The sequence below is a fragment of the Coregonus lavaretus genome (assembly GCF_964263955.1).
Source record: "Coregonus lavaretus genome assembly, contig: HAP1_SCAFFOLD_948, whole genome shotgun sequence".
NCBI classification, from domain to species: Eukaryota; Metazoa; Chordata; class Actinopteri; order Salmoniformes; family Salmonidae; genus Coregonus; species Coregonus lavaretus.
In genome coordinates, this window is record NW_028166159.1 from 30,326 (window position 1) to 53,486 (window position 23,161).

The 23,161-nt window shown below is 43.3% G+C and overlaps 1 protein-coding gene across 1 annotated transcript; it reads right to left on the reverse strand.

Moving 5' to 3' along the window:
* Window positions 1-5,330: 5,330 nt before the first annotated feature.
* Window positions 5,331-19,710, reverse strand: LOC311115000 (nucleoside diphosphate kinase 6-like). Its single transcript, XM_084190222.1, has 6 exons — window positions 19,693-19,710; window positions 19,100-19,191; window positions 16,178-16,280; window positions 10,288-10,327; window positions 7,707-7,867; window positions 5,331-5,565 (listed from the first exon to the last, which is right to left on the reverse strand). Exons 2-6 carry the CDS (start codon window positions 19,187-19,189, stop codon window positions 5,414-5,416), a joined length of 546 nt encoding a protein of 181 aa, XP_084046348.1. The 5' UTR covers window positions 19,190-19,191; window positions 19,693-19,710; the 3' UTR covers window positions 5,331-5,413.
* Window positions 19,711-23,161: the final 3,451 nt, after the last annotated feature.

Genomic DNA, 23,161 nt, shown 5'->3' on the forward strand with positions numbered 1-23,161 from the left:
CACTGAGGTCTGAGAAGTAACAGGAGAACAAAGACAAACAAAGACAATTAACGCAGTGAGAAAGGACTGTTCAACGTTGGTCTGACCAATCGGAATCTATGCTTCAAGATTGTTTTTATCACGCAGACTGGGAGATGTTCCGGGTTGCCTCTGAAAATAGTATCGACGTATACACTGACTCAGTGACTGGGTTCATCGGGAAGTGCATAGAGGATGTTGTTCCCACTGTGACGATTAGAATTTATCCAAACCAAAAACGGTGGATAGATGGCAGCATTCGCACAGAACTGAAAGCCACATTTAACCACGGCAAGGTGACTGGGAACATGGACGTTTACAAACAGACCAGCTACGACCTCCGTAAGGCAATCAGAGTCAAAACATCAGTACAGGGACAAAGTGGAGTCCCAATTCAACGACTCAGACACGAGACGTATGTGGCAGGGACTCCAGACAATCACTGATTCTAAAGGGAAAGCCTGCCACGTCACGGACACCGACACCTCGGCCACGTCACGGACACCGACACCTCGGCCACGTCACGGACACCGACACCTCGGCCACGTCACGGACACCGACACCTCGGCCACATCACGGACACCGACACCTCGGCCACGTCACGGACACCGACACCTCGCTCCGGGATGAGCTAAACACCTTCTACACTTCGAGGAAAACAACATTGAGCCACCGACACGGGCCCCCTGCCACTCACGAGGACGGTGTGCTCTCGTTCTCCGTGGCTGACGTGAGTAAGTCATTTAAGCGTTTTAACCCTCGCAAGGCTGCCGGCCCAGACGGCATCCCTAGCCGCGTCCTCAGAGCATGTGCAGACCAGCTGGCTGGTGTGTTTACGGACATATTCAATCTCTCCCTATTCCAGTCTGCTGTCCCCACTTGCTTCAAGATGTCCACTAATTTTCCTGTAACCAAAAAGCGAAGGTCACTGAACTAAATGACTATCGCCCCGTAGCACTCACTTCTGTCATCATGAAGTGCTTTGAGAGGCTAGTTAAGGATCATATCACCTCCACCTTACCCGACACCCTAGACCCACTGCAATTCGCATACCGCCCCAACAGATCCATGGATGACGCAATCGCCATCACACTGCACACTGCCCTATCCCACCTGGACAAAAGAAATACCTATGTGAGAATGCTGTTCATTGACTACAGCTCAGCCTTCAACACCATAGTGCCCTCCAAGCTCATCACTAAGCTCTGGGCCCTGGGTCTGAACCCTGCCCTGTGCTACTGGGTCCTGGACGTCCTGACGGGCCGCCCCCAGGTGGTGAAGGTAGGAAACAGCACCTCCGCCACGCTGATTCTCAACATGGGGGCCCCTCAGGGGTGCGTGCTCAGCCCCTTCCTGTACTCCTTGTTCACCCATGATTGAGTGGCCACACATCTCCAACTAAATCATCAAGTTTGCTGACAACACAACAGTGGTAGGCCTGATTACCAACAACGATGAGACAGCCTATGGCGAGGAGGTCAGAGACCTGGCCGTGTGGTGCCAGGATAACAATCTTTCCTTCAACATGATCAAGACAGAGGAGATGATTTTGGACTACAGGAAATAAAAAAGGACTGAGCACTCCCCCATTCTCATCGACAGGGCTGTAGTGGAACAGGTTGAGAGCTTCAAGTTCCTTGGTGTCCACATCACCAACAAACTATCATGGTCCAAACATACCAAGTGGTAGACCTGATTACCAACAACGATGAGACAGCCTACAGTGAGGAGGTGGGAGCCCTGGAGGAGTGCTGCCAGGAAAATAACCTCTCCCTCAACGTCAACAAAACGAAGGAGCTGATCGTGGACTTCAGGAGACAGCAGAGAGAGCATGCCCCTATCCACATCGACGAGGCCGCATTGGAGAGGGTCAAAAGCTTCATGTTCCTCGGCGTACACATCACTGACAAACTGAAATGGTCCCTTCACACAGACAGTGTGGTGAAGAAGGCGCAACAGCGCCTCTTTAACCTCAGGAGGGCCTTTAGACCGTCACAAACTTCTACAGATGCACCATTGAGAGCATCCTGTCGGGCTGTATCACCGCCTGGTACGGCAATTGCACCGTCCGCAACCGCAGGGCTCTCCAGAGGAGGGTGCGGTCAGCCCAACGTATCACCAGTGGCACACTACCTGCTCTCCAGGACATCTACAGGAAGCCCAAGAAGATCATCAAGGACCTCAGCCACGGCCTGTTCACCCCTCTACCATTTGGCAACTCGAACCTTCAGCTCCCTACACAGATTTCCTATGGTGTTAAGGTCTGGAGACTGGCTAGGCCACTCCAGGACCTTAATGTGCTTCTTCTTGAGCCACTCCTTTGTTGCCTTGGCCGTGTGTTTTGGGTCATTGTCATGCTGGAATACCCATCCACGACCCATTTTCAATGCCCTGGCTGAGGGAAGGAGGTTCTCACCCAAGATTTGACGGTACATGGCCCCGTCCATCGTCCCTTTGATGCGGTGATGTTGTCCTGTCCCCTTAGCAGAAAAAAAACCCAAAGCATAATGTTTCCACCTCCATGTTTGACGGTGGGGATGGTGTTCTTGGGGTCATAGGCAGCATTCCTCCTCCTCCAAACACGGCGAGTTGAGTTGATGCCAAAGAGCTCGATTTTGGTCTCATCTGACCACAACACTTTCACCCAGTTCTCCTCTGAATCGTTCAGATGTTCATTGGCAAACTTCAGATGGCCCTGTATATGTGCTTTCTTTAGCAGGGGGACCTTGTGGGCGCTGCAGGATTTCAGTCCTTCACGGTGTAGTGTGTTACCAATTGTTTTCTTGGTGACTATGGTCCCAGCTGTCTTGAGATCCTTTATGAGATCCTCCCGTGTAGTTCTGGGCTGACTCCTCACCGTTCTCATGATCATTGTAACTCCACAAGGTGAGATCTTGCATGGAGCCCCAGGCCGAGGGAGATTGACAGTTGTCACCTTCTCACCAAACTGCTTGGCGATGGTCTTGTAGCCCATTCCAGCCTTGTGTAGGTCTACAATCTTGTCCCTGACATCCTTGGAGAGCTCTTTGGTCTTGGCCATGGTGGAGAGTTTGGAATCTGATTGATTGCTTCTGTGGACAGGTGTCTTTTATACAGGTAACAAACTGAGATTAGGAGCACCCTCTTTAAGAGTGTGCTCCTAATCTCAGCCCGTTACCTGTATAAAAGACACCTGGGAGCCAGAAATCTTTCTGATTGAGAGGGGGTCAAATACTTATTTCCCTCATTAAAATGCAAATCAATTTATAACATTTTTGACATTAGTTTTTCTGGATTTTTTTGTTGTTATTCTGTCTCTCACTGTTCAAATAAACCTACCATTAAAAGTATAGACTGATCATTTCTTTGTCAGTGGGCAAACGTACAAAATCAGCAGGGGATCAAATACTTTTTCCCCTCACTGTAGGTACATAGTCATTGAACACTGGTCACTTTAATAATGTTTACATACTGTATTCTAGTCGTGGTTCATCCTATAGAACTACTGCTGTCCACTTCATATGTATATACTGTATTCTAGTGATGGCCTACATAATCCTATATAATTATTTTGGGGATTGTGTGTGTATTGTTTGTTTTGTATTACTGGACTAGAAACACAAGCATTTCTCTGCACCTGCGGTAACATCTGCAAATCTGTGTTGGAGAACCAATAAACGTTGATTTGATGCCGAACGCTATTTGGACTATTGGGAGGAGAAAGACAAAGCCACGACCAGAGAGATCGATCACTGGAGGGGAAGGAAGGTTCCAATCCGCTGCACAACCGTTCCGCCATCTTGCCTGGTAACGGCTGTGATAAGCTAGATAAGACAGTTATATCTCTATGGACACGATACCGAAGATGTTTTTAAAAAGTACAAGAAGAAGAACTTAGAGCTGGTAGGAACTGACCTGTATTGTACCGGCTAGCTTGTCGGCCATATTGAAGACATAACACAAACGGATGTTCCTGAAGGAAACCGGTCTTAAAGTAGGTAGTTTTGTAATGTATATGTTTAGTATTTCAATGAGCAATTCGTTGGGTAGTGTTCGTTTTGTCTTGACGGATGAAAAAAAAACTGTAGACTACGATGTTTACAAGAAGGTACGTCTTCTAATGAATAGGCACTTTTTGTGAACAAAACTTTACGAACTAGTGACTTTATGAACAACTGACTGTACGAACTAGTGACTGAATGATTTGAGGTTATTACATATCTAGTACCAGCTCTACATGAAGAGAGCTTGATTCAATCAGAGAGACAATCTAGTCTGAAACAGATTTAGCTGTGAAGTGATCATTTATGGTGATCATTTAAACCCTTCATCTATTGGATTGCTACAGTAGCGTCAGAAGATTCTCAGTACAATTCTCAGAATGTTCTAGACAGAAACACTGTCGCAGACGTTGGTAAAATACATATATTTTTTTTTCATCCTCTTAGAATTTATACACATCTCCAATTCAAATTTTAAATGTACAATGGAAGGAGTTGGCAATGGCTTAGGATTTCCCTGGTTTGAACAATACACAAATGAATCTGAAACAAGAAACAAGGGTCACTCGTCACAGCATACAACATAGCTGTTTTCAATTGCGCTTTACTATTCAACGGCAAACCGCCTCAAAGTACTTTCTAAAGTAACTTTGCCAGGTCGTTTTGGCTTAATTCTTTAGTTCATGTTTATCGATATGGACAGTGTACATTTGCACTGACAATAAAACAAATGACATGTGAGTGCTTTGTGGTTTCATTTCCTTTTTTAAGTCATTTCATAGAAGTTGCATTATTTACATAGTCTTAAGGTTAGTATCAACTGCAGAGAATTGTGATTAGAATATTGTCCACAAAACGACATGAATAAATTATATACTGTACATAATGTTGTGTGGGTGAACGGATGATCTCCATGTGTATTTCCCACCATGAAGCATGGAGGAGGAGGTGTTATGGTGTGGGGGTGCTTTGCTGGTGACACTGTCTGTGATTTATTTAGAATTCATGGCACACTTAACCAGCATGGCTACCACAGCATTCTGCAGTGATACGCCATCCCATCTGGTTTGGGCTTAGTGGGACTATCATTTGTTTTTCAACAGGACAATGACCCAACACACCTCCAGGCTGTGTAAGGGCTATTTGACCACTATTATTCTACAATGTAGAAAATAGTAAAAATAAAGAAAAACCCTTGAATGAGTAGGTGTTCTAAAACTTTTAACCGGTTGTGTGTGTGTGTGTGTGTGTATATATATATATATATATATACACACACACACACACACACATATACACATATATATATATATATATATACACACACACATACATACATACATACACTTTCAGCTTTATGAATACAGGCCATGGTCCAGTCACTTCTTTGTTTAAATATGTACTGAGATCAGCAGTTAGCTGTGAACTGGTAACGTGTGTATCTGTTTGTTCTGGTCGTACTCCATGCGTCCCTTCCTGAACCCCGGCTCCTCGCTCTCCATCCACGTCTCCTGACTGAAGTCTGGGAAGAAGAAACCGATCTCCCTGCGTGCCGATTCTGCCGAATCTGGAAACGGGAGGAATTGTAAATTCATTTATAAGAAGACCTTTATTATCCCAGGCTTGGGAAATTAGTTTGGCATGTTAGGTTTCACAAGATTATTACACAACCTCAGGAGTTAAAGAACATAATTGGTTAAAGAACATTGTGATAAAAAAAAAAAAAAATATGTGTTATTTATATATTTTAGAATTTTTTTTTTTTTTTTTTTATATATATATTTTTTACATTTAGCAGACGCTCTTATCCAGAGCGACTTACAGGAGCAATTAGGGTTAAGTGCCTTGCTCAAGGGCTCATCGACAGATTTTTCACCTAGTCGGCTCGGGGATTAGAACCAGCGACCTTTCGGTTACTGGCACAACGGTCTTAACCACTAAACGCTACCTGCCGCCCCACAAAGTATACCAGTTTAATTTAAGGACCAAAGGATTGACAGCCGTCCCATATAGATGGCAAAATAGTTGGGAAGAGATTTGTGATGTACCGATCCCATGGCAACATGGTTTATGAACTGATACGCAAAACGACGCTGGATTCAAAACATAACTTTCAATTTAAATTATTATACAAAATTCTTGCTACCAATAGAATGTTATTTATATGGGGGATACAATCTTCCCAGCTCTGCAGATTTTGCTGCGAAGAGACAGAATCATTCGATTATCTGTTTTGGTACTGTCCATTTGTAGCTTGTTTTTGGACACAGGTCCAGGAATGGCTAAAGGATTGCAATATTTATCTGGAGCTAACCCTGCAGATAGCATTACTGGGTGATCTGAAAAGTCATAGTCAATCGATCAATAATATAATAATACTTTTAGCAAATATGTTTATTTCAATTTACAATCTGTAGAAACAATGAGAATAGAAAGGTTCAGAACTTTTGTAAAACATCACAGTACAGTTGAAATATATGGCAAATAGAAATCCAATATGGATGGTGTTCAGAAATAGATGGGAGGTGTTAAATGGAGTTGAAGGATGGGACTAATAACAACTAACAACAACTAATAACAACAAGATAACTAATGTAAAGCATACTGTGTCCATAATAAGTATATAGGTTATAGGTTGAGAGCTTTTGTGAAAGAGCACAGTTAGAAAGATATGGCATATAGAAGCAAACCGGATGGACATCATGAAAATGATCGGAGAGGTTGAGAGTAGAAGAAGTTCAGGAGTAAAAACAAACCAAATATAATTATTGTAAAATTGACTGTGTCCATAAAATGTATATAGTATGTATAAGCTGGAAGTAGAGGCCTAAGCATTGTTGTTCACTAGTTTACTCCAATTAGGGAAGGGGTGGTGAGGTTGGAAAGTAATTAAGGGAAATATATTTTTAAAAAGGATATGTGTATGTATGTATGTATGTATGTATATATATATATATATATATATATATATATATATATATACGAGAAAAAAAACATATGGGGAAAAAAACATATGGGGGATTGGAAGTGATGCAGACAATTACATTGATAGAAGTTACAATCTATCTGCAATATTAAAGCTGATCTACCCCCTAACAAAATAAATTATTAAAGGGTTTATGGAAATTACTATTAGTGTGATCAACTAATCTTTAAATGACATTGATGTTCTGAAAGTTATGGCATACAGTTTATGGTCAGGAGACCCAACCACCAGCACCAACCAAAATATGAAGATAAAGTTGTATATGGGCTGCGGTGCCCCAAAAGTATCGTAGACTGCAAATCAGTAGAGGAGATTACTGAGCAGGGGGAAAAAAGCCCCGACGTTTCAGCTGTTGCCTTTCTCAAAGGATTCTGGTTGTCTAATAAAAAACCTATATTGATAGCTATCATACACAATTAATACCCTAGATCATTTGATTGACAGCTATAAGTAACTGTCAGTGTGGTCCCTCACACAGAAACATTGTGTACGTCTCTTCCTATATAAATCAGGACCAGAATGTCCTGACAAGGTAGAATCATTCTTTTTTCCATGTCCTGAATTTGTAAAAATTGTATTTTAGTCTTAAGGCGCCAGTATGAAAAAAAATACTCACTAACTGTAAGTGGCTCTGGATAAGAGCGTCTGTTAAATGACTAAAATGTCAATGTAAATGTAAATAGGGATCCATTTCAGACCCATGAGAGTCCTGGGGGACTTACCAGAGCCGTGTGTGGTATTCCTGGTGTCAGTGAGTCCATACTGGGCTCTGATGCTTAAGGGCGATGTGTAGTGGGCCCTGAACACCTTGGTAGGACCCATCAGTTCTCTCCAGTGGGTGATGGCGTCCTCTCTAGCCAGGACGTACGCCCGCATCGGACCACTGGATCACAACAGACAAAAATGGGGGGAAAAAACGTTAAAACTAGGGAGCCTTTAGACAAAAGAGTTCCACCCATTCTGTGTGAGGTAAATAAATATCACAGGGCCCCGTGTAGCTCAGTTGGTAGCGCTAAATGACTAAAATGTAAGTACAAGAGTACCATTATTTTAAATTATATTTGCTTTGTAAATTTCATTTGATTACAGGTCAAAATGCTCTTCAATCGAACGCTGCTTGCACCCGCCCGCCCGACTAGAATCACTACTCTCGGCGGGTCTGACTTAGAATATGTGGACAACTACAAATACCTAGGTGTCTGGTTAGACTGTAAACTCTCCTTCCAGACTCACATTAAGCATCTCCAATCCAAAGTTAAATCTAGAAATCGGCTTCCTATTTCGCAACTAAGCCTCCTTCACTCATGCTGCTAAACATGCCCTCGTAAAACGGACTATCCTACCGATCCTTGACTTCGGCGTTGTCATTTACAAAATAGCTTCAAACACTCTACTCAGCTAATTGGATGTAGTCTATCACAGTGCCATCCGTTTTGTCACCAAAGCCCCATATACTACCCACCATTGTGACCTGTACGCTCTCGTTGGTTGGCCCTCACTACATATTCGTCGCCAAACCCACTGGCTCCAGGTCATCTATAAATCCCTTCTAGGCAAATCCCCGCCTTATCTTAGCTCATTGGTCACCATAGCAACACCCACCCGTAGTCTGCGCTCCAGCAGGTATATCTCACTGGTCATCCCCAAAGCCAACACCTCCTTTGGCCGCCATTCCTTCCAGTTCTCTGCTGCAAATGACTGGAACGAACTGAAAAATCTCTGAAGCTGGAGACTCTTATCTCCCTCACTAACTTTAAGCATCAGTTGTCAGAGCAGCTTACCGATCACTGCACCTGTACACAGCCCATCTGTAATTAGCCCACCCAACTACCTCATCCCCATATTGTTATTTATTTTGCTCATTTGCACACCAGTATCTCTATTTGCACATCCTCTTCTGCACATCTATCACTCCAGTGTTAATACAAAATTGTAATTATTTTGCACTATGGCCTATTTATTGCCTTACCTCCATAACTTACTACATTTGCACACACTGTATATAGATTTTATATTGTGTTATTGACTGTATGTTTTTGTTTATCCCATATGTAACTCTGTGTTGTTGTTGTTTTTATCGCACTGCTTTGCTTTATCTTGGCCGGGTCGCAGTTGTAAATGAGAACTTGTTCTCAACTGGCTTACCTGGTTAAATAAAGGTGGAGGGTGGAAAAAGGGGGGGGGGGGGGGGGGGGAGAATGTGGTGTTTGCTTAAATGTTCAAAACATGGTAAAGGACCAGATCCAATCAAAGACCCCCGATACGCAGTAGCACAACAGGTTATAAAAGACAACCCACAAGGAAAAGAGAGTCTAACCTTTTAACGTTAAAACAAAACAAACAAGAAGCTGTGATGTCACCGCCACTCATCTACACACTCTTTCAGGAGCTCAGAATAACATTTTTTTTTTAAATAATACATTTGACCAGAACCTGTCTCTGGTCAAAAGTAGTACACTGCATAGGGAATAGGGTGCCATTTGGGATGCAGAACAAATGAGAATGGCGTGGAAGAACACTTTTAGAAGCCAGAGGGGTGCCCTGCATGGGGTCTACAGAACTAGGTCCAGTTCTGAATGAGGTGCTGACAGCCAGCAGACAGCCCACAGAGCTGCCTCAAAGACGGGATGGATCCAAGTGGTTCGTACGGGGGGGGGGGCTCTCAGAGGATAGAAATAGGACCAAGCTCAAGTGGTGTAGTCTTTTATTGTGGGATGTCTCAACAGATGCTTTTCTATTCACTATGTATGTAAGCAACAGTACTTGAGTTTCCATGTGTTTGTCACATTCATACTGCTGAGATACGAAGGCTGCGTTTACACAGGCAGCCCAATTATAATAATAATAATATGCCATTTAGCAGACGCTTTTATCCAAAGCGACTTACAGTCATGCGTGCAATTCCTATTCTCTTTCCACTAATTGGTCTGTTGACCAATCAGATCAGCTCTCTTTCCACTAATTGGTCTGTTGACCAATCAGATGAGCTCTTTTGCCAATAATTGGGCAAAATATCAGAATTGGGCGAAGGTACGCCATTGAGTCAAAGTTAAATGAGTTACATCCTGTGTTTAGTTGTCATCTCAAAAGATGCTTTTGTCTTTACATTCAACAGCACTTACATCACATTATACTGGGAGATAAAGGTAAGTTATACAATACATATGAGTCAGAGGACACGTCCCAAACGGCAGCCTGTTCCCTATATAGTGCACTACTTTTGTCCAAATAGGGTGCCATTTGGGACACATTAAAGTTATGTAAGCTACATTAAAGTGTGGGGAGAAATGACTTGAAGCTTACCTGGACATGAACTCAACCAGTCTTTGGTAGAAGAACCGTCCTGAGAGATGAGACAAACACACGAAGACGCATCAAAGATTTCAGGTGGTTCTATGTGGTGATATCAGGTGGTTCTATGTGGTGATATCAGGTGGTTCTATGTGGTGATATCAGGTGGTTCTATGTGGTGATATCAGGTGGTTCTATGTGGTGATATCAGGTGGTTCTATGTGGTGATATCAGGTGGTTCTATGTGGTGATATCAGGTGGTTCCATGTGGTGATATCAGGTGGTTCTATGTGGTGATATCAGGTGGTTCTATGTGATGATATCAGGTGGTTCTTTGTGGTGATATAGAGTGCATTCAGAAAGTATTCAGATCCCTTGACTTTTTCCACATTTTGTTACATTACAGCCTTTTTCTAAAATGTATTAAATTGTTATTTCCCCTCATCAATCAACACACAATACCCCATAATGACAAAGCAAAAACAGATTTTTAGAAATGTTTGCTAATTTATACAAAATTACCTGAAATATCACATTTACAGTATTCAGACCATTTACTCATGACTTTGTTGAAGCACCTTTGGCAGTGATTACATTCTCGAGTCTTCTTGGGTATGACGCTACAAGCTTGCCACACCTGTATTTGGGGAGTTTCTCCCATTCCTCTCTGCAGATCCTCTCAAGCTCTGTCAGGTTGGATGGGGAGCGTCGCTGCACAGCTATTTTCAGGTCTCTCCAGAGACGTTCGATCGGGTTCAAGTCCGGGCTCTGGCTGGGCCACTCAAGGACATTCAGAGACTTGACCCGAAGCCACTCCTGCGTTGTCCTGGCTGTGTGCTAAGGGTCATTGTCCTGTTGGAAGGTGAACCTTCGCCCCAGTCTGAGGTCCTGAGCGCTCTGGAGCAGGTTCTCATTAAGGATCTCTCTGTACTGTGCTCCGTTCATCTTTGCCTCGATCCTGACTAGTCTCCTAGTCCCTGCTTCTGAAAAACATCCCCACAGCATGATGCTGCCACCACCATGCTTCACCGTAGGGATGGTGCCAGGTTTCCTCCAGACGTGACGCTTGGCATTCAGGCCAAAGAGTTCAATCTTGGTTTCATCAGACCAGAGAATCTTGTTTCTCATGGTCTGAGAGTCCTTTAGGTGCCTTTTGGCAAACTCCAAGTGGGCTGTCATGTGCCTTTTACTAAGGAGTGGCTTCCGTCTGGCCACTCTACCATAAAGGCCTGATTGGTGGAGTGCTGCAGAGATGGTTGTCCTTCTGGAAGGTTCTCCCATCTCCACAGAGGAACTCTGGAACTCTGTCAGACCATTGAGTTCTTGGTCACCTCCCTGACTAAGCCCTTCTCCACCGATTATCAGTTTGGCTGGGTGGCCAGCTCTAGGATGAGTTTTGGTGGGTCCAAACGTCTTCCATTTAAAAATGATGGAGGCCACTGTGTTCTTGGGGACCTTCAATGCTGCAGAAATGTTTTCGTACCCTTCCCCAGATCTGTGCCTCGACACAATCCTGTCTCGGAGCTCTACAGACAATTCCTTTAACCTCATGGCTTGGTTTTTGCTCTGACATGCACTGTCAACTGTGGAACCTTATATAGACACGTGTGTGCCTTTCCAAATCATGTCCAATCAATTGAATTTACCACAGGTGGATTCCAATCAAGTTGTAGAAACATCTCAAGGATGATCAATGGAAACAGGATGCACCTGAGCTCAATTTCGAGTCTCATAGCAAAGGGTCTGAATACATATGTAAATAAGGTATTTCTATTTCTGTACACACACACACGGTCAAAAGTTTTAGAACACCTACTCATTCAAGGGTTTTTCTTTATTTTTACTATTTTCTACATTGTAGAATAATAGTGAAGACATCAAAACTATGAAAAAACACATATGGAATCATGTAGTAACCACAAAAGTGTTAAACAAATCAAAATATATTGTATATTTGAGAATCTTCAAATAGCCACCCAGCTTTGCACACTCTTGGCATTTTCTCAACCAGCTTCATGAGGTAGTCACCTGGAATGTATTTAAATTAACAGGTGTGCCTTCTTAAAAGTTAATTTGTGGAATTTCTTTCCTTCTTAATACGTTTGAGCCAATCAGTTGTGTTGTGAAGATAGCCCTATTTGGTAAAAGACCAGGTCCATATTATGCAAGAACAGCTGCCCGTTGCTGACAGGTGTAGAAAATCGAGCACACAGCCATGCAATCTCCATAGACAAACATTGGCAGTAGAATGGCCTTACTGAAGAGCTCAGTGACTTTCAACGTGGCACCGTCATAGGATGTCACCTTTCCAACAACTCAGGTCTTCAAATTTCTTGTTAGAGCTGCCCCGGTCAACTGTAAGTGCTGTTATTGTGAAGTGGAAACGTCTAGGAGCAACAACGGCTCAGCCGCAAAGTGATAGGCCACACAAAAACGGGACCGCCGAGTGCTGAAGTGAGTAGCGCGTAAAAATAATCTGTCCACGGTTGCAACACTCACTACTGAGTTCCAAACTGCCTCTGGAAGCAATGTCAGCACAAAAATTGTTAGACGGGAGCTTCAGGAAATGGGTTTCCATGGCCGAGCAGCCGCACACAAGCCTAAGATCACCATGTGCAATGCCAAGCGTCGACTGGAGTGGTGTAAAGCTCGCCGCCATTGGACTCCGGAGCAGTGGAAATTAGTTATCTGGAGTGATGAATCACACTTCACCATCTGGCAGTCCGACAGATTAATCTGGGTTTGGTGGATGCCAGGAGAACACTACCTGCTCCAATGCATAGTGCCAACTGTAAAGTTTGGTGGAGGAGGAATAATGGTCTGGGGCTGTTTTTCAGTGAAGGGAAATCTTAACACTACAGCATACAATGACAGTCTACACGATTCTGTGCTTCCAACTTTGTAGCAACAGTTTGGGGAAGGCCCTTTCCTGTTTCAGCATGACAATGCCCCCGTGCACAAAGTGAGGTCCATACAGAAATGGTTTGTCGAGATCGGTGTGGAAGAACTTGACTGGCCGGCACAGAGCCCTGACCTCAACCCCATCGAACACCTTTGGGATGAATTGGAACACCGACTGCGAGCCAGGCCTAATCGCCCAAAATCAGTGCTGACCTCACTAATGCTCTCGTGGCTGAATGGTAGCAAGTCCCCGCAGCAATGTTCCAACATCTAGTGGAAAGCCCTTCCCAGAATAGTGGAGGCTGTTATAGCAGCAAGAGGGGGGGGGGGGGGACCAACTCCATATCAATGCCCATGATTTTGGAATGAGATATTTGACGAGAAGGTGTCCACATACTTTTGGTCATGTTGTGTATAGTGCTTTTAAAGCTGGAGTTGAAGTTGTGCCTTAAAAAGCTAGTCACAGTTAAAAGTATGTTCAGGCAGAAAAAAACGGATAATTAACTTCTAGCAGGCTTCACATAATAGATACGAGTCTGTCTGACATTTTAAGGTTGTCGTGATCGTAGGTGCCACTCAACTGGAGAAGAGATTGTATTACCATACGGAGTCGATAGCGTTCCCTCTGGCAGGTTTAGTTTAAGCCTCCGACTGCTGCTACTAAAACCTTAGCTGCGTGATCAGGAAACCCCACAGAGAATACTGTAGCGACCCTGTGTTTATAGCTCCGGACATCGACTCTGCCACACGAACATGCTTTTGTGGCACAGTCGATGGCGCGCAGAGCTACGGGCCAGAAGGTTGAGGGTATCGAGCCGCACTCCCTGCCTGTTTCATTACACTGGTGTCAGGAATACCATCACAGACAAGCTCACTCTCCATGCCTGTTTTATTACACTGGTGTCAGGAACACCATCACAGACAAGCTCACTCTCCCTGCCTGTTTCATTACACTGGTGTCAGGAACACCACCGCAGACAAGCTCACTCTCCATGCCTGTTTCATTACACTGGTGTCAGGAACACCACCACAGACAAGCTCACTCTCCCTGCCTGTTTCATTACACTGGTGTCAGGAACACCACCGCAGACAAGCTCACTCTCCATGCCTGTTTCATTACACTGGTGTCAGGAACACTACCGCAGACAAGCTCACTCTCCCTGCCTGTTTCATTACACTGGTGTCAGTAATACCACCACAGACAAGCTCACTCTCCCTGCCTGTTTCATTACACTGGTGTCAGGAACACCACCGCAGACAAGCTCACTCTCCATGCCTGTTTCATTACACTGGTGTCAGGAACACCATCACAGACAAGCTCACTCTCCCTGCCTGTTTCATTACACTGGTGTCAGGAACACCACCACAGACAAGCTCACTCTCCCTGCCTGTTTCATTACACTGGTGTCAGGAATACCACCGCAGACAAGCTCACTCTCCCTGCCTGTTTTATTACACTGGTGTCAGGAACACCATCACAGACAAGCTCACTCTCCCTGCCTGTTTCATTACACTGGTGTCAGGAACACCACCGCAGACAAGCTCACTCTCCCTGCCTGTTTCATTACACTGGTGTCAGGAACACCACCACAGACAAGCTCACTCTCCCTGCCTGTTTCATTACACTGGTGTCAGGAACACCACCGCAGACAAGCTCACTCTCCATGCCTGTTTCATTACACTGGTGTCAGGAACACCACCGCAGACAAGCTCACTCTCCCTGCCTGTTTCATTACACTGGTGTCAGTAATACCACCACAGACAAGCTCACTCTCCCTGCCTGTTTCATTACACTGGTGTCAGGAACACCACCGCAGACAAGCTCACTCTCCATGCCTGTTTCATTACACTGGTGTCAGGAACACCATCACAGACAAGCTCACTCTCCCTGCCTGTTTCATTACACTGGTGTCAGGAACACCACCACAGACAAGCTCACTCTCCCTGCCTGTTTCATTACACTGGTGTCAGGAATACCACCGCAGACAAGCTCACTCTCCCTGCCTGTTTTATTACACTGGTGTCAGGAACACCATCACAGACAAGCTCACTCTCCCTGCCTGTTTCATTACACTGGTGTCAGGAACACCACCGCAGACAAGCTCACTCTCCCTGCCTGTTTCATTACACTGGTGTCAGGAACACCACCACAGACAAGCTCACTCTCCCTGCCTGTTTCATTACACTGGTGTCAGGAACACCACCGCAGACAAGCTCACTCTCCATGCCTGTTTCATTACACTGGTGTCAGGAACACCACCGCAGACAAGCTCACTCTCCCTGCCTGTTTCATTACACTGGTGTCAGTAATACCACCACAGACAAGCTCACTCTCCCTGCCTGTTTCATTACACTGGTGTCAGGAACACCACCGCAGACAAGCTCACTCTCCATGCCTGTTTCATTACACTGGTGTCAGGAACACCATCACAGACAAGCTCACTCTCCCTGCCTGTTTCATTACACTGGTGTCAGGAACACCACCACAGACAAGCTCACTCTCCCTGCCTGTTTCATTACACTGGTGTCAGGAATACCACCGCAGACAAGCTCACTCTCCCTGCCTGTTTCATTACACTGGTGTCAGGAACACCATCACAGACAAGCTCACTCTCCCTGCCTGTTTCATTACACTGGTGTCAGGAACACCACCGCAGACAAGCTCACTCTCCCTGCCTGTTTCATTACACTGGTGTCAGGAACACCACCGCAGACAAGCTCACTCTCCCTGCCTGTTTCATTACAATACATATCAAGCTAATATGTTTTCTACGGTAGAACCATATTCAGCTGATAAAATGTATCTGCATGTTCAGAATAAAATCCATAAAGACATTTCTACGGTAGAACCATCTAGAACCTTACCTGCATGTTCAGAGTAGAATCCATAAAAATATGTTCTAATTCTACGGTAGAACCATCTAGAACATTACCTGCATGTTCAGAATAGAATCCATAAAGACATGTTCCAATTCTATGGTAGAACCATCTAGAACCTTACCTGCATGTTCAGAGTAGAACTTCTCAGAGTCCTGTCTCCTCCACACCAGGTCTTTGGACCTGACAATGATGAAGTTGTTCTCCAGGATTCTCTGGTGAAGGGCCTGGAAGGTAGAGAAGCGTTTCTTCTTATCCAGATACTAAATAAGAGTATACAGTACTACTCTCATCTAAATACTAGACTCTCACCTACATTTTGGGACTATCATCACCATTGTCAAATGGTGTACTCTGAAAATGTCAACAACCCAATATTGATGGATGGTTTTACATCTTAGAAAAGGCGTCCCCTGATACTCCCCTCCTGTGCAGATGAAGGCAGACCGACAGACAATCGGCTTTAAAGGAACTGAAGTATTCAAATGGAACAGTGCACTAAATTGAATCTTTGATGGTCATTGCACCTTCCATCTCCTTTCTTTGAGCCAGTGGGCAGAGTCATTAAATAAGAAAAAGAACAGAAGAGAAATCTAAATAACTGCTTGTTGCCTCAAATTCAGTTAATTTGTGATCCTATATGCACAATTAGAATATGCCAGTAAGCTCTGTCCACTTTCCAATTGTGTTGATGATAACATTTGATTGAAGATGCAGATGGAATTTGTGTTTATTATGGACCATTGAAAATGACTTCATAAATCAACTTCTCACAATCAATGTTTTAAAAGCTGATGTGATGAATTCCTAAAATGATCAAGTGTTTACAATAGGCAAAGATACTATCATACTGGTAACTAACCACAAGATACTATCATACTGGTAACTAACCACAAGATACTATCATACTGGTAACTAACCACAAGATACTATCATACTGGTAACTAACCACAAGATACTATCATACTGGTAACTAACCACAAGATACTATCATACTGGTAACTAACCACAAGATACTATCATACTGGTAACTAACCACAAGATACTATTATACTGGTAACTAACCCAAAGATACTATCATACTGGTAACTAACCACAATATACTATTATACTGGTAACTAACCACAATATACTATCATACTGGTAACTAACCACAAGATACTATCATACTGGTAACTAACCACAAGATACTATCATACTGGTAACTAACCACAAGATACTATCATACTAGTAACTAACCCAAATATACTATGATACTGGTAACTAACCACAAGATACTATCATACTGGTAACTAACCACAAGATACTATCATACTGGTAACTAACCACAATATACTATCATACTGGTAACTAAGCACAAGATACTATCATACTGGTAACTAAGCACAAGATACTATCATACTGGTAACTAACCACGATATACTATCATACTGGTAACTAAGCACAAGATACTATCATACTGGTAACTAAGCACAAGATACTATCATACTGGTAACTAACCACAAGATACTATCATACTGGTAACTAACCACGATATACTATCATACTGGTAACTAACCACGATATACTATCATACTGGTAACTAACCATGATATACTATCATACTGGTAACTAACCACAATATACTATCATACTTGTAACTAACCACAAGATACTATCATACTAGTAACTAACCCAAATATACTACCATACTGGTAACTAACCACAAGATACTATCATACTGGTAACTAACCACAAAATACTATCATACTGGTAACTAACCACAAGATACTATCATACTGGTAACTAACCACAAGATACTATCATACTGGTAACTAACCACAATATACTATCATACTGGTAACTAACCACGATATACTATCATACTGGTAACTAACCACAAGATACTATCATACTAGTAACTAACCCAAATATACTACCATACTGGTAACTAACCACAAGATACTATCATACTAGTAACTAACCCAAAGATACTATCATACTGGTAACTAACCACAATATACTATCATACTGGTAACTAACCCAAATATACTATCATACTGGTAACTAACCCAAATATACTATCATACTGGTAACTAACCACAAGATACTATCATACTGGTAACTAAGCACAATATACTATTATACTGGTAACTAACCACAATATACTATCATACTGGTAACTAACCACAAGATACTATCATACTGGTAACTAACCACAATATACTATCATACTGGTAACTAACCACGATATACTATCATACTGGTAACTAACCACAATATACTATCATACTGGTAACTAACCACAAGATACTATCATACTAGTAACTAACCCAAATATACTACCATACTGATAACTAACCACAAGATACTATCATACTAGTAACTAACCCAAATATACTATCATACTAGTAACTAACCCAAATATACTACCATACTGGTAACTAACCACAATATACTATCATACTAGTAACTAACCCAAATATACTATCATACTGGTAACTAACCACAATATACTACCATACTGGTAACTAACCACAAGATACTATCATACTGGTAACTAACCACACGATACTATCATACTGGTAACTAACCACAAGATACTATCATACTGGTAACTAACCACAATATACTATCATACTGGTAACTAACCACAATATACTATCATACTGGTAACTAACCACAAGATACTATCATACTGGTAACTAACCACAATATACTATCATACTGGTAACTAACCACAAGATACTATCATACTGGTAACTAACCACAAGATACTACCATACTGGTAACTAACCAGAATATACTATCATACTGGTAACTAACCCCCTTTGTTCCCCCTTTTGTCTGTGCAATAGGTGTTGTCAAACAGTAGCTAGTCTGAAATGGCTCTGATATGTGATTGTAATTTGGTCCACAAAAACAGATGATTTCAACATGATTATCTGAATAGCCTAATGTGTGTGTGTCTATAGCCTACATTATAATGTAGCCAGTGTATTTCCAATCACGGCTTCCATTAAACAAACGCAAGCCATTAGCCATCAGTCACATAGACCTCACTCACCTCCAAGATGAGAGGATGCGCCATCGCATCTGGCTTGATCACCGCGAGGGTGAGCTGCAGTGCCTTCGCACAGCGATGTGTGGTTAACATTCCTGGAAAAATGGCAAAGAACAAACGGTAGACAACTAAATAGTGGCGGTAAGGCACAGAACACACGCCCTCCGTTTGCACAACAGTACCAGTTATCGTTCAGATTCAGTTTAGCTGGACAACGTTACAGAACACGGAAACAAATGGCACTGCACAGATGAATGTAACGTCGACAGGTGCATTGGAAATGGCCAACAAATAGCAGGCTACACCAGTTACTTTGACAGTATGAATTTTGCAAGAAAGTAAAATATCTGAAAGGTACAAAGCTTGTTTCTTAGTAGCTAACGTTAGATAATTTAATGTTTGCAGTGCTATTTATATGGGCGCCACCATTTTGGTAAATGCGTTAGCTACCGTTGTTAACGTTATTGGGAATTATTCGCTACATCAAAATATTAATTACACGTGAACAATAACATACGTTTTGAGGCAGTTAAAAGCAATCTTTGGATCTAAATATATTATTAATATTCATTAGATTTTTCTGCCCTTTCTCCTACCTGATCCGCTCTTAAAGAGTCCCCAAGTTTCTCAACCCCAATTTTTAGTTCCACATGTTTAATGTTCCGCCTATTTCACACATTCTACAGGAGATGGCAGATGGCGATATTGAGTCATTTCATCTGACCTTCCAAAGGGACAGCATGCAGCCGGCGAAACACTCCTATCCTGTGGACCGGTTCGTACATAAAACATTCTCCATTCAGGCTGCAAAGGCGTCCATTTCCTCCTTAACTCGATTTTATTGAGAGAAGGCGGGGGAAAATATGTGTACTTTCTTTAAGAAACACACTTTTCCACCACTGCTAGAGTGGCTAATGCTACTTCCTGATGTTGTACCAACTTTCAGCCAGGGATAAACAACAGACTGCTGCAACCCGATTAGCTGAACTCTATATGCAACATCCGGAACTAGCATTCCAAGGCATTATCCACTCTAGCATGGTGGTGGAAAATGGTTTCATAAATAAAATACTCATATTTTCCCAGTTTTCTCCCGCCTTCTCGCCATTAGGTCGAGTTAAAGGGATACTTTAGGATTTTGGCTATGAAGCCCTCTATATAACTACTTTCCCAGAGTCAGATGAACTTGTGGATACCATGTTTATATCTCTGTGTGCAGTTTGAAGGAAGCTGCTAACGAGCATTAGCGCAGTTGCTAATTAGCATTAGCGCAATGACTGTTTTTCGTCTGTGGTAACTGCTAGCATGATAGTAGATAGCGCAGTGACTGGAAGTCTATGTTAACGCTAGTTAGCATTGGCTCGCGAAACTAACTTTGACTAACTTCATACTGGATGCAGAGACATAAAATGGTATCCATGAGTTCATTCATTCTCCCGAGTGGCGCAGTGGTCTAAGGCACTGCATCGCAGTGCTAGCTGTGCCACTAGAGATCCTGGTTCGAATCCAGGCTCTGTCGTAGCCGGCCGCGACTGGGAGACCCATGGGGCGGCGCACAATTGGCCCAGCGTCGTCCAGGGTAGGGGAGGGAATGGCCGGCAGGGATGTAGCTCAGTTGATAGAGCATGGCGTTTGCAACGCCAGGGTTGTGGGTTCGTTTCCCACGGGGGGCCAGTATAAAAATAAAAATAAAAATAAAAATGTATGCACTCACTAACTGTAAGTCACTCTGGATAAGAGCGTCTGCTAAATGACTAAAATGTAAATGTAAAAATGTAAATCTGACTGGGGAAGGGGAAGTAGATAAAGGGCTTCATTAACAAAATCCCGAAATATCCCTTTAAAGAGGAAATCCACACCTTTGCAGCCTGAATGGAGAATGTTTTATGTATGAACTGGTCCATGGGGGATACGAGTGTATAGCCAGGCTGCATACAATTCCTTTAGACGGTAAGATGAAACAACTCAATAAAAAATAATGGTCATATGTCTTGTGCGTTGCACTAGTGTTCAATTTGACAAATGAATAATTGTAGAATTTTGTAATGCCAATGCACATCAAATATGAAAGAAGAAAAAATTAACGTTCCCTTTGTGGCACAATCACTGAAGAACGTCTTGTACACACAAAACCAACATCTAGGCTAGTTGATCGGCCCCCCCTTACCCCACCCCACCCCCCAAATCCATCCACCTCTGGCCTGCTGGCTCTCCTACCTCTGGCCTGCTGGCTCCCCTTCCTCTGCGGAAGCATAGTTCCCGCTCAGCCCAGTCAAAACTGTTCGCTGCTCTGGCACCCCAATGGTGGAACAAGCTCCCTCACGACGCCAGGACAGCGGAGTCACTCACCACCTTCCGGAGACATTTGAAACCCCACCTCTTTAAGGAACACCTGGGATAGGATGAGTAATCCTATCCTTCCACACATTGGGAGTTACAATGAGGATGGAGTGACAGACAGTGAGTGTACAAAACATTAAGAACAACTTCCTGATATTGAGTTGGGTTGCAGTTCTAGACACACTCAAACCGGTGCGCCTGGCACCTACTGCCGTACTCCATTCAAAGGCACTTCAATATTTTGTCACCCTCTGAATGGCACACATACTGTACACGATCCATGTCTCAATTGTCTACGATCCTTCTTTAACCTGTCTCCTCCCCTTCATCTACACTGATTTTGAAGTTAATTTAACAAGTGACATCAATAAGGAATCATATCTTTCACCTGGATCCACCTGGTCAGTTTATGTCATGGAAAGAACAGGTGTTCCTGATGTTTTTTACACTCAGTGTATGTGACAGATCTTTGTCTTTGGAATACTGTCAATGTGAGAGACTGGCCATGACAGCTCTGAACACCTGGCAATACATTCCTACAGAGAGGGATGTCACACCCTAGAAAAGAGGAATGGGGGGGGGTGAGAGAGAAAGAGAGAGAGAGAGAGAGAGAGCTGGGGAAGGAAGAGAGAGAGAGATAAAACTAGAATGCTATTTGGCTCTAAACAGAGAGTACACACGGGCAGAATACCTGACCACTGTGACTGACACAATATTAAGGAAAGCTTTGACTATGCACAGACTCCGTGAGCATAGCCTTGCTATTGAGAAAGGCCGCCGTAGGCAGACCTGGCTCTCAAGAGAAGACAGGCTATGTGCACACTGCCCACAAAATGAGGTGAAAACAGCTGCCCTTCCTAACCTCCTGCCAAATGTATGACCATATTAGGGACACATATTTCCCTCAGATTACAGCGATCCACAAAGAATTCAAAAACTCCACAGTGTGCCATCACAGCAGCAAGATTTGTGACCTGTTGCCACAAGAAAAGGGCAACCAGTGAAGAACAAACACCATGGTAAATACAACCCATGTTTATGTTTATTTATTTTCCCATTTGTACTTCAACACATCTTTACAACACCTTATATAGCCATAATATGACATTTGAAATGTCTCTATTCCTTTTGAACTATTGTAAGTGTAATGGTTACTGTTCATCCCTGATTCTTTATGTCACTTTTGTTTATTGTCTATTTCCCTTGCTTTGGCAATGTAAACATATGTTTCCCATGCCAATAAAGACCTTTGAACAAATAAAATGAGAGTAGGGAGGGGAGTTGGGTGGCACACAGATTTTGTCCCACCTGCCACAGCCATGTGACCTATAGCATAACATGTGTCACCACAGCTGTTACCTCCTCGGGGGGAGGGAGAAGAGGGGGGAGGGGGGAGGGGAGAGAGAGATGGTCCGGAGTAGCCGTGGTCAGTTGGTGCAACCCTGTGCCTCACATTTCTTACTCCCAGAGGGGTGGTGGTGGTGAGAGGAGTGAGGGTTGTGGTGGTGAGAGAGGTGAGGGTTGTGGTGGTGAGAGAGGTGAGGGTTGTGGTGGTGAGAGGGGAGGTGGTATTTGTATTTATTAAAGATCCCCATTAGTTCCTGCCAAGGCAGCAGCTACTCTTCCTGGGGTCCAGCAACATTAAGGCAGTTATATACAATAAAAAATATTACATGACATTACATTTCATAACACTTTACCCAATACATTCAGTGTGTTCCCTCA